General features: G+C 37.2%; 1 protein-coding gene across 1 annotated transcript; it reads right to left on the bottom strand.

Moving 5' to 3' along the window:
- Positions 1–1,857: 1,857 nt before the first annotated feature.
- On the bottom strand, positions 1,858–2,796 carry LOC140181418 (uncharacterized). The gene has a single exon (XM_072224978.1). The coding sequence runs from the start codon at positions 2,794–2,796 to the stop codon at positions 1,858–1,860; it is 939 nt and encodes a 312-aa protein (XP_072081079.1).
- Positions 2,797–13,147: the final 10,351 nt, after the last annotated feature.

The following is a 13,147-nucleotide window of genomic DNA, read 5'->3' on the forward strand; positions in this document are numbered from 1 at the left end:
AAATTTGTTAAATTTGCTGAGCTATGTCTAGTGGAAAGCTTCCATAAGGAGTTGTTGATTCCATTCTCCCTCGGCTATGATTAGCTGTCTAACCCAGGTAAGCGATTCATCTCTGCATTCATTAACTGCAATGCAAAATGGTGGTTGGTCCCCAAACCATGGGTCTTCTCTGATTCTGACAGATCCCTGAATTGAAACTTTACACTTAACTCCTTTCTCCAAAATTTTCCTTCCTTCCAAAAGACTCTGCCAAGCCCAGGATGGTCGATTTCCTGGTTTGGCTTCTAGATAGGATCTGTATCTGAAGTACTTATTCTTGAAGATTTTGTAGAAAAGAGAATGTGGTTTAGTCATCAGCCTCCATCCTTGTTTAGCTAACATGGCTAGATTGAATGCCTTTAGGTCCTTAAACTCCATACCCCCGAAATTCTTTTCTCTGGTCATAGTGTCCCAACTGATCCATTGCATCTTATTTTCATTCTATTTCTGTCCCCCACCAAAATTGCATCATCATTCGGTGTAGTTCATCCAAGAGGGTATCTGGGAGTTTGAAACAGCCCAGAGTATAAATTGGTATAACTGAACCCACTGCTTTGATCAACACCTCCCTTCCACTAGCAGATAGAAATGATTTCTTCCAATGCGAGAGCTTCTTCACCACCTTCTCTTTTATAAAAGCAAATGTTTCTTTTTTGGTTCTGTGTACTATGGAGGGTAGCCCCAAATATTTATCCTGCATCCCAATATTTGGGACTTCCAAAGATGCCGCTAGTTCAGTTCTGATGGGTAAAGGGGTGTTTTTGCTGAAAAACACAGCAGACTTGGAGAAATTAATTTGTTGTGCACTTAGTCTGCCATATAGTTGGAGAATTTGGGATAGATTAGAGCAGTTGTATTGGGTAGCTTTACAAAATAAGAGTGAATCGTCGGCAAATAGGAGATGATGAATAGTCGGACATCTACTGTTCAATCGCAGTCCTTGAAAGAGGTTATTCTGTTCTCCTTTGTGGAGCAGATAGGATAGACCCTCTGCGCAGAAAAGAAATAGATATGGTGAGAGGGGGTCTCCTTGTCTGAGACCCCTACTTGGTTTGAAAAAACCAGTTGGTGTACCATCCACAATAACAGAATAGGATATAGTAGAGACACAAGCCTTCATCCATTCAATCCACTTTGAGCAAAAATCCAACTTCTTCATAATAAACCACACAAAACTCCATTCTACCCTATCATATGCCTTACTCATATCAACCTTTATCGCCATGTCGTTTCCCCCATAGATTTTATTCTTTAGAAAATGCATGCATTCATGAGCCACAAGAATGTTGTCGCTAATGAGTCTTCCCCGAATAAAAGCACTCTGATTGTCACTTATTAACATACTCATAAATGGTTGAAGTCGATGAACTAGAACTTTCGAGATAATTTTGTAGAAGACGGTGCTGAGACTGATTGGTCGAATTTGATTCATAGAAGTAGCTTGAGTCACTTTAGGTATCAAACAAATTTGGGTGTGGTTAAATCCCTTTAGAATACTGCTGCCACTAAAAAAACTTCTCACAGCCTTGCATACATCCCCTCTAATCCTGCCTCAATAGAACTGATAAAATTTTGTGGTGAATCCATCGTCTCCTGGGGCGGCTTCTACATTAATGGAAAATGCAGCCCTTTTAATTTCATCATCTGAGACTGGTTTAGTTAGACTCCTATTCATTTTAGAAGAAACTTTGACTCTAAGTTCGGTGAAAAATTGAGAGGGATCTTCTGGATTATTGCTTTCAAATAAATCAACAAAAAACCTCTGTGCCCTGTCGCCTATTGCCTCGGATGTGGTGCACCAATTCCCCTCTTCATCCTCTAATTTCCATATCTTGTTTCTTCTATTTCTGGACTGGTTTTTGCATGAAAAAACTTGGTATTTTGATCTCCCCATTTTAGCCAGCTCACTCTTGATTTTTCTTTCCAGTAGCGTTCCTCACTAATGTGGGCGGCAGCTATTTCATCTTCTAATAATAGAATATGTTCTTTGTCTGCTGTTGTTGGGTCTGTCGTGGCCACTGATAATAGTGCTTTCAGCTCGTCTATCTTCTTTTTAGAGTTACTTATTCCAGCTGATTGCCATTTAACCAGTTCATGTCTGTACTTCTTTAATTTCTGAAACAGTTGGTACATTGATGAACCTGGAAAAGAAGTCAGCCATGCCTCAGATACAATTTTATCAACCTCTGCCATTCCACACCATCTCTCTTGAAATCTGAAGCGCCTCTTGCCCTTATGTGTTGTCTGGTTAGTGCACATCAAGAGCGGTCTGTGGTCTGATCCTGTGTCTTCTAAGTGAGTAACATTGGCCCAAGGATACTCCTCTCTTAGTTTAGGAGATAGGAGTCCTCGGTCTAGTCTTTCTCGAATAGCACTATCTTGGCAACTTCGGTTCCACCAGGTAAACTTATCACCATTAAAACCCATATCTATCAATTGTCCTTTGTTGATAAAGTCTTGGAAAGATTGGATTGATTGAGCTGATTTCTCCCTTCCTCCCTGTTTTTCTTGATTAGACAAAATTACATTGAAATCACCAATTATTAAGTGCCGTTCTCCCCTATTCTCCATAAGATTTAGCAGCACCTCATATTGGTTATTGCGAATGTGATCAGAGCTGTGTAAATGTACTGCAAAGACTTTCCAAATCAGCTGTCTTTCTTGATCCTCTATGGAAAAAAGGATGAAAAACTCCTCAACTTTTACCACTTTCACCTTTACACCCTCTTTCCATGCAAGCGCTAGTCCACCAGCCATTCCATTAGGATTCACAGTGAAGATTTCCTGATAACCACAATTTCTCAACTGCCTTTCAACATAAGAGGGTTGTTGTTTAGTTTCACACAAAAACAACACCTCTGGGGAATGGGAATTCTTAATCCCTTTGATGTTGTGAACTGTCAGGGTTTTTCCAAACCCCAACAATTCCACATGAGCATCTTCATGGCCCTTGGGGTGCCGCTTTTGGGATGGCACCCTGTAGCCCTTCAGAAACCTCAATTGCATAACCAGTTCCTTCATGGTCTGTCTCCTTTTCTCTTTGCTCAGAGCTCCTTTTTACTCCAATGATTGGTTCAATAGAATCCCTCACATCAGTCCTTCTTGCTAGCTGTTTGATTTTCTGTTTCTTCTTGCACCTTTCTGAACTTTCATCATTGGTTCCCAGTTGAAAGCCTCCTATTCCTCCTATATTTAGCTCTCCCCCAATTCCTCCTAGGCTCTGGTTAGCTTCAGTACCAGATAGCAGTGGTAGGTTTTCCATTTTTTGATTCTGCTTTGTGGTGTTATAGGAATTGTGTATAGGTGGTGGATTTGTGTGTTCTTTTGGGGCTATGTTATTGTGAAAGAAAGGAGTATATTTTGGGTTGGATAGTGATAGTTGAGAAAAACTCTTCAATAGGCTCACTGGTGTAGGCTTACTATCTGGGTGAATTGACCTGACTTCCTTTCTTCTATGATTAGGGTAGGCATTCTCCTTAGTTTCATCAATTCTCCAGCCAAGTTGATCTGCCCTTAACTCCTTATTCCATCTTTCTTCCACTTCCTGGTTTATTTCCGAGATCTCCAAATAATTAGCACGGTTTCTAGTTTCATGTCCAATGTGTCCACAGAAGCCACAGTAAATCCCAATTTTCTCCTACTTCAGCATGATTTCAAACATAATTTTGTCAGGACTTGATACCTTAATTGACTGTCGAAGAGTTCTGGTTACATCTAAGTTGACTCTCACTTTCATAATCCTATCCTCCTTCCCTCTCATCAAGAAGGAATCCACCTCCACTACCTCCCCCAATCTCTGCCCTATCCTCATCACGTTTTGCAAAATTCTGGCATTCCCCACATTTGAATCCATACTGGAATTCTTGTATAGTCCTCTTCTTCCACCTTCATATTAGGACTCCACCATTTTAAATGTATCATAAATTGTCTAAACAACCATGGAGACCCCCTTTCCACCCAGATAACATCAGCTTCTTTATTAAAGAAAAATTGAAAAATATTCTCTCCGTGTGATTTAACTCGGAATCCCTCTAGATAATTCCAAATTGCAGTAAAAGCACCCTCCATTGCACCACTACTAAATCCCTTATCCGCCATTAATCTCCCTATCAAACTTTTTGCACAAGTTTCAATCCCTTCCCTCACATCTTCCACTTCAAGGTTCACGATCTCTTCCACTTCTTCTCCTGAAGAATTAGAATTTTGAGTTCCACGTACCTCCCTTGCTGCCGTGTAGAATTTGTGTAGAAGTAGATAGAAGAGTCAAAGGAAAAAGATCCTCACAATGATTTGTGCTTATGACTTATTGATTGAAGAAAAATTTAAGAATCACAAAAAACTCTAGCAGAGTCACAGAACCCTACGAAAACACAAAAAACCCTAGCATGCTTTTTAAAGTATATATTTTATTTAGTATCTATCTATCTATTTATCTATCTATCTATATATACTTAGTTGAATGTTTTCTATATTCAACATTTTTTAAATTAATTATTTTTTAATAGTATACAATTATTAACATAAACATTAAATTTTATTAACCATCTATAAATTAAAAAGTAAATAAAAATGTTTTTATTAATTCTAAAATACTTTTGCTATTTATAATTGAAGAAAATCTCATATCTAAACTGTTCAAATTGTGATGTTGATGGTAGGGATTAAGAGAGTGAAAAAATGAGTTCTTTTCATTGTTGAAGAGAATAAAAAATCTCTTAAAAAATATATGTTGAATTATTACACTTTATATATTATGTACTCTTTATGTACTCCCACAAAAATTACAACAAATAAATCCACATCTATTTTTGATAAAAAAAAATAATCTTATAACATTTTTTTAGTCAACTAAATTAGTGTAGTAGTCAATGTATAATAACAAGTACAATGATATTAACCCAACCCTCAACATAATATAAAAAGAACTCAAAAATAACCTTGCAACCCCTCAACCCTCCACCCCCTTAGCCTGATTGGCCTGATAGAATATAGCCCGTGCCCAACATGAATTTTGACAATTGTCACCACACAAGCACCCAAGATGGCAGGCCACCTCCCCACGGACGCATCGACAATGGTCATCTTCGCACACACCATTAGGACAGTAGCATGTGTGTGGCTCGAACAACAGACGGTTCTCGCAATCAATTCGATTGCACATTGCACCAGCAAAGGCCTCCGCAATGCCGATTAGCCTCTTGCGGCAACATCATCAGGTCTTTCAACCGACACTGTCAGAATTTCGAAAACACTAGAGGAGCCTTACGCTTACGATCGGACCTCCGTAGATTATCTCCTCCGATTCCTCCTCCAGTGGAAGAAACTTTCTATGATTTAGGAACTAAGGGTTTTTCGATTTATTGATTTTTTTTTTGTTACTTTTCGATTTATTGATTTAAAATCAAAGGAAATTTTTATATCTAAGAATATAATTTTATATGAAACTCATTTTTCATTTTCACATTTCACTAGCACTGTCATGCGATATCCACTCGTAATTCACAATGCATTGATTTTTTTAATATGATACCATGAAAAAAAATTTATGTCCTAAGCGATTCAAGAGGATGAGAAAAATAAATTTTTCTCGTTGTGAAAGAAAATAAAAAATCCCTTAAAAGATATCTGTTGAGTTATTATACTTTATGTTCTATGTACTCCTTATGTACTCCCACAAAAAAAATTACAACAAATAAGTCTAAATCTATTATTGGTAAAAAAAATAATTTAGATAACAATAATTATATAATCTAATAATATTAATTTTTTTAAACACATACTTGAATCATGTAATAAGTACAAATTAATTAATAAATTAATAAAATAAAAGTTATTTATTCTGAGAAAAAAATAAATTTATACATAATTATTTAATTATATAAAGATACTCAGACTTTGAAATTATTTCTTGGATATAGTTTATGAATTGTTATTTTTATTGTGTCAAATTAATATACTATTGTAATAGTATTGACTAATTTTATGTCTATCTTTGTATTAGTTATTTTTAGAATTTAAGACTTGATTGTTTTCAAAATATTAAGAAATACATGTATTTTAAATTTTAATTTTAAATTTTGACTATTTTATATTTTTATTTACGTAAGACTGACTCAATCAGTTCAACCCGTGACTCACCGATTGAACTAATGAATCAGTAATTTGATCGGTTTAATCACCGGTTCGGTTTTGACAACTATGCTACTACCAGCACCTTCTTCATGACTTCATCCCCATCATTATGGTTTCTACTTCTATTATTTTTATTATGTAACCACACTTTATTATCATCATTATTTCTTTTACCAGCATCATTACCGATATCAATATCATTAATATTAATGTTCTCTTCTTTTATTTCTTGTCCTGATGCCTATTTTTTTCTTTAAAAGATCTTTGTACTGCAATTATTTTTTTCTTGCGACATATAATTTTCAGTAATGATCTTTCTCCACTTAGCCACTACGGTAAAAGAATTTTTTAGAAATAAACTTATTTAATAGTTTTTGAGAGTTTGAAACCCATAAACTATAAATAAAATCCCAATAATACTCATTTTCGTTACTATTTAATGATTTTTAGTAAAAGAATCATATTATCTCAAAATAAAAAAAAATTAAAAGTTAAAATATCATTTGTGTTACAAAAATTACCTTGTCCTTCAACAAAATAGACCATAGTCGAGTTTGGTGTTTGCTATATTTGGCCATTTTATTTTAATACGAGTCTAATGACTAATATCGGTCTATGGTATTTAATTATTTATATATCCATCTATTACTTTATTAATTAATTGTTGATTTAAAAAATATAGACTTCTAAATTCTAACAAACCCGATTATAAGAATTAAGATTATGAGTTAACACTCAAATGTTCCTAAGAAATTTTATAACCGGCACTTCTTTATGGCAAATAAATTTGTCTTTTTTTTTTAACTTTTGAAGATTATTTTTGTTAAAAAGATCAATTCATTATGACTATTTTATGTTGCAATGCAGAGATAGTAGGAAAGTAAGAGCACCCATTATTTGGTAGTTTGTAGTTTTTTTTTTTGGTGGAGGGGGTTGGTGGTAGCACCAATGTTCTGACGTTCTGTAGTCTGTACATAAGTACATTATTGACAATATATAACTTAAAGATGCTTCATATGTAACAGAGAAATTTAATTATTGTATCATGGGGGAAAAGATCAATGAAATATGGGTAGAAAGACATTAATGACGTGGAGTCGTGGACAATGCAAACTTATTTAACATCAAATGAAATTATGTTAGTCCAGGCCTAGTCGACCAATCTCAATGTTTTTTGTAGCGTTGTGAGCACAAATGTTCATAATCTGTCATTAACTAAATCAGTTGTAATACCAAAAAATGGTGGGAACAATTGGTACAACTATATGAGAAGCAAAATAAAAAATGCAAACTGCTTTACAAAAATGATGTTACTAACTACATATTATTACATTAAATGGAAAAATGATAATATCAACTTTATTTTTCATAATACTTTACACAAACATTTCCTATTATATATTTGCATAAATTTGTAAAGAAAATAAGTGACATTATTAAAATCAATTATATTAGGTGTACATCAAAATTAATTATTAAAATTAGTTATTAATATAAAATATATATTAAAATATAAAATATATTAAAAATGAATTAAATAACACATATTTATATGCAAATATATAATGATTGATTTTAGTATATAAACATCATTTTTGTATTAAAATACGAATATTTATTTTTCATTAAATTAAATATTGTTAATGATTGTTCTTATGCATATATACATTAACAAATAAAAAGAAATTTTACATGAAAAAAAAAAAGAGAAAGGGGGATAAACCCCGCCAAATGTCGCGTGTTCCAACACTTAGTTCCATAGTTATTAAACTCGACTCGACTTAATCGGTTCGATTAAAAATCTGGTTAATTGATCGAACCGAGTCATCTTTTAGATGTTCAAACATTAGATCCGCTAAAATCTGAGTTGACCGGCCTGGATTTGGGGGAGAAGAAATTAACCCGGTCGGTTTATATAACCGCACTTTTTTCTTTTGTAACGCAAAAACCGCGTCCTAATATGATCTCAAGCCCTCAATGTCCCTCTTCTCTCAAGGATCTTTCTCCTCCCTGTCTTACGCAAGCTCAAGTTGTCTCACCTCTCTCTCGTGGTTGGTATTGTCATCGCACTCACTCACGTCTCCGGTCTCAGTCGCCGCCTTACCTGCGCTCGTCTTCGCCGGCGGCAGAAGCAGACGAAACCTGCATCTGGTCCCTCGGCTGGTGGTGGTCATTGTCTTCCCCCTAATTTGCTTGCTTTGTTGCCTTCCATGGGGTCGTCATCTTCTGGTTTGAGGTCCTCGCCGTCGCCGAACGCCATGGACTGTTGGTGAGTTCCTGCATCATCGCTTCCCCTATTCTGTCTTTTCTACATTTCCCTTTTCCCTGTATTTTGAGATGCTGAGTTTCTAATCAATTAATTTGCCTTGTTGATGATCTAAATGTTGCTGTAAATCATGACTGAACTAGGATTTGTTGAATTTGTTGCGGTAAGTTAAATTTGTTGCTGAAAATACCATTGCGCTAATTTTTTGGTTAATGAAAATCATCACTAAGTTGAATTTGTTGTTGATTATCATCATTGAATTTTGATTTTTTTTTGCTGTCTTGCTGAAATAATCACTTAGATAAATCTTTTGTTGCTGTAAATTATTTTTGAAGCTAAATTTTTTGTTGCTGAAAATTATCATAGTTGAATTTGTTGTTAAAAATTATCAATCAGTTGAATTTGTTACTGTAAGAATATATCTGATTTTTAGTATTGATTGATTTGATTCTTACATAGGCAGTATTGGTCAAGCTCCAAGTCTGTCCGATGAAAATATAGATACCGACTTTGAGATCACTCTTTAAACTTGATTTACTTATTATTTATTATTAATCCTAAACCCCTACTCCTAAATCTCATGCCTAATACTTAAAAAAATATTCCATAAACCACGTATCCTAATCTAAATAATTATAAATCTAAATTACTAAACTCAAATTCCTAATTTATACATTAATAGTGTTTTGTCCTGACACTGGGATGGCCGAGCTTTAGCTGCTCCGAGCAAACGGTCGTCGGAGAAGAAGAGCTATACGTCGGCCTGAATAAAACACCGCGGCGGGAATACCTGCAGAAGATACTCCGACGCTCAAGTCAATAAGGATCTTAAATCAATCAAAGTAAGAAATAGAAGATTGAGAGTGAGAGAACCTGACTTTTGGCCGAGGATATTAACTCGGCTTTATAGGAGTTGTTTTACCGTTTATTGTGGATAAGTCCTAGTTTGTAGGTTGGTTATGATATTTCTGTTTTAGGTTTGTTTGAGCACGTTTCTTATTTTTGAAGGGGTGAGGCCGAGCTTATCTGCCTGCGTGCCGAGCTTATCGGGCAGTTGGCGTGAGGCCGATCTAGGTTGCTCACTTGCTGAGTTTCCCGGGCGGCCGAGGTTTGAGGTAACGTATCATAGCCCCCAAGCTTGCCTTGGTTTGGACAGGACTAAGGCGAGCTTTCGAAAATGATGCCGCAAGCCTCGGTCGCTGAGTTGTCATGTATGTTCCTTACAGCCCCCAAGCTCGGCTTGGTTCTGTGTGGATGTTGGAACGTTTTTGTGTGTTAAATGGTTGCTTCGTCTTTTGCGCCAATTGACATGATTGACGTGAAACGTGCCCCGCATTCCCAGGCACCCCTATCCATTGGATTTCGTGGTCATTGAATGCCTCTCGTTTTTTACGACGAGGATTGAATGCAAAGGTTGTGTAACCATTTTGGCTACCACGGTTACTTGTTTATTACCTTTTCTTTTTGTAGTTCATATTTGCTGGTGTTTTCTGGAGAAAAGGAGTTTTTGGTTTCATTTCCTATCTGAGAATGACTAACAAAGGTCAGTGTTGAATTTGTATTTTCTTCTACTTTGTTTTGCTTTATTCTTTCTTTGTCTGAAATGGAGAAATGTGATATGGGTGATCCGTGTGGGTGGGTTGATGCTAGGGTGGGGGAATATGAGTCTCAGTTTGATGATGATGAGTCGATCAAGTTATTGGGGTCGAATTTGTGGGTTAGGAAAGGTAGTAACATTAAGATAGAGTTTTTTCCCTGTGGTAAAGAGGACCGAGTCTGTGATCAGTTGAAGGATGGGTCTTTCTTTTATATGTACAGCTGTTTGTTTACTGAGTTGTGGGTTAAACTTCCTTTTACCGAGTTTGAATGTGGGGTTTTGTATTGGTTGAACTGCGCCCCCGACCCAGCTGCACCCTAACTCTTAAGGTTTTGTACGGGCTTTTGAGATATTGATGGAGTTACTAGGTTACCCGCCTTCTCTGAGGCTTTTCTTCTCGTTGTTTCAGGCGAAGGGGGTGGGACGTGGTTTGTGGGTAAACCTTAGTAGTTATCCGCGTTGAGCTATTTTTGGTCTTTATAAATCTTCGTTTAAAGATTTTAAATCGATGTTTGTTAAAGTTAGAAGTGTACCCGAGGAGTTTCCTTTCTACCTGAATGAGCATTTGGTCAAAAAGTTTCCCTTGTCTTGGTGTCCCGAGCCTTTCCAAGCATTAGACGTAGATGATAGGCTTCCAGATGATGATATTATGATGGACTTCTTATTTAAGTCATTGGGTCCAAAGGGGTTGTTGTCGATTGCTGAGATGTTGAAATGGGATACTGAAAGGCAGGCTGTGTATGATCACATAGGTAACTTGTTTTGCCATGTTTCTTTCCTTCCTTTTATAAGTCATTCTTTTCTGGTTTTGATTTGATTCCTTTTGTTCTGTAGGCGAGAAAGCTCCCACCATTACTACTTCCGGGTTGAAGTCTTACTTCAATCAACGCAAGAAAAGTGAGAAGGAGGTTTCTTCCAATTTGGGGAAAGGTCCTGCTGCTGCTGCTGTTCAGTATGGTCCTGTTCAAAAGTCAAAGCGTAAGAGGGGTCAGGTGAAGGGTAGTGTTGCCGAGATATTGGAGGGCAAGGGCGAGTCTTCTATGATTCTCCAAATGGTGGAGTCTGCCTACGAGTCACAGAAGAGGCTTCATGGATATGATGAGAACGAGCATGGGAGGTCGTTGTGGGCGAAGCTTTATCCTTTTGGTACAATGGCGGACGAGCTCTGCTGTTTTCCGGATGACATGAAAATGATCGATGAGGTTGGTCGAGCCGGCGTTAGTCGCTTTCTTCAGGTATATTTATTTGCCTTTTTTCGGTGTCATTTGTGTTCTGTTGTGGTATTGTTATTGATCATTTTTCCCTTGCAGGTGATTGGTGCTCGAATTGTTGCCATTGGTAGGGCACAAGAGCTTGCCTTGGGCCGCGAAGAGAAGGAGGCGTCGCATCTTGAAGAGCTGTCTGGTATTATTAAAGAGAAGGAGAAAAAGATCTCTGAGCTGTATTCCTCCATAGAGCAGGTGAAGTTGGAGCTTGAGGAGGAGAAGCGTGTCCATATGTTTTCTTCTTCGCGAGTGAAGACTTTGGAGTCAGAAAATGGTCAACTATCTGCTCGGGTAAAGGAATTGGAGGGTGAAGTGTATGAAGCCTTTGCTCAAGGCTTCGAGCGTGCTGCTTCTCAAGTTAAGGTTCTGTTTCCAGAGGTTGATGCTTCAAAGCTAGACACTATGAAGGTGGTGGCTAACGGGGAGCTTGTGGATGATGAAGCTGCTGAGAAAGATAGTGGTGGTTCAAGCATTGGGGATAAGGCAGAATAGGCCTTTATTTTATGATTGTTGTAGACTCTGTTTATGGTGTTATGAATTTCAGACTTGTATCTGTTTGTTTTTGTTATTTTGGATGATTCTGAGTATCATTCTCGGCCTTGATATTTCGTTTTCCGAGTATAAAGCTCGGTTTGAGAGTGACTTGTTTGGTTTTTTATGAAAATATGATATTTTCGTTAAGTTATGATATGTTGTGTCGTGATAGCGATTGCTTGTATGTGTTGAGGGTGGCTGAAGCCATTTCTTGTCTGATCAGTTTGTTAATAAGGAGAGCAGAGGCTCTGATATAGGGCTTATGATGGAGTGAGCCCTTAGAATTCGCTTGGATAATTTGTTTGTGTTCTTCCGAGTAATATACTCGGCATGCGCATGTTGGCTTCCGAGTATGAAGCTCGGATTTACCTTGAATTATCGATTGGAGTATGTGGTAACTTGTCAAGATAAAGAATGCTTTGATACGTAATGTAAGGTACATTTGTGGCGTCCGGCCTCGTTAAAACCTCTCCGAGTAAAACCCCATATGTTTTTTGGGAAAAAACCTTCGGAGGGGAAAAAGAGTGCCATCATCCATGTGTTTACATCATATGTTATGATTGGTATTCCCTTAGTGAGGAGATATTCCATGTTCCTGGAAGTTGATCTCCGTTAAGGGTTTCTAGCTTGTAAGCCCCCCTTCCAAGATTTTAGAGAACTCGGAAGGGTCCCTCCCAATTTGCTGCTAATTTGCCATGTGCTGGAGGTTTTCAAGCTTCTTCTGTTCATCTGAGCACGAGGTCCCCTTTGTTGAAAGACCTATAAAGTACCATTTTGTTGTGTCTTTGCTCTATGTATTGTTTTCTGGCTCGCTGCTTTACGGCTGAGATGTCTCTTTCTTCTTCCACAAGATCCAGCTCCGTTGTTTGAGCTTGTAAGTTGTTTGATTGATTGTAAAGTTTGGCCCTTAACGTCGGAACGCTGACCTCTACTGGGATCAGTGCTTCTGCCCCATATACCAGCCTGAAAGGAGTTTCCCCTGTAGCAGTTTGAATGCTGGTGTGAATGAGGTCGGCCCATTCCCCTTTGGTTTCGCTGAGCTTTTTCTTTAGGCCCTGTAAGATAATTCTATTAGTTGATTCGACTTGCCCATTAGTTTGTGGGTGCTCGACTGAGCTGAAATGATGTTTAATATTAAAATTTCTTAAAAAGGCAGCGAGCTTATGGTCGGTAAATTGTCTCCCGTTGTCCGAGATTATCTCTGTTGGGATACCGTATCTACATATAATGTTTTTCCACAAGAAAGATTGCACTTTCTCTGCCGTTATATGTGCTAGTGGTTGTGCTTCTATCCACTTAGAGAAATAGTCTATT

Source organism: Arachis hypogaea, chromosome 18 (genome assembly GCF_003086295.3).
Source record: "Arachis hypogaea cultivar Tifrunner chromosome 18, arahy.Tifrunner.gnm2.J5K5, whole genome shotgun sequence".
Classification (NCBI taxonomy): Eukaryota; Viridiplantae; Streptophyta; class Magnoliopsida; order Fabales; family Fabaceae; genus Arachis; species Arachis hypogaea.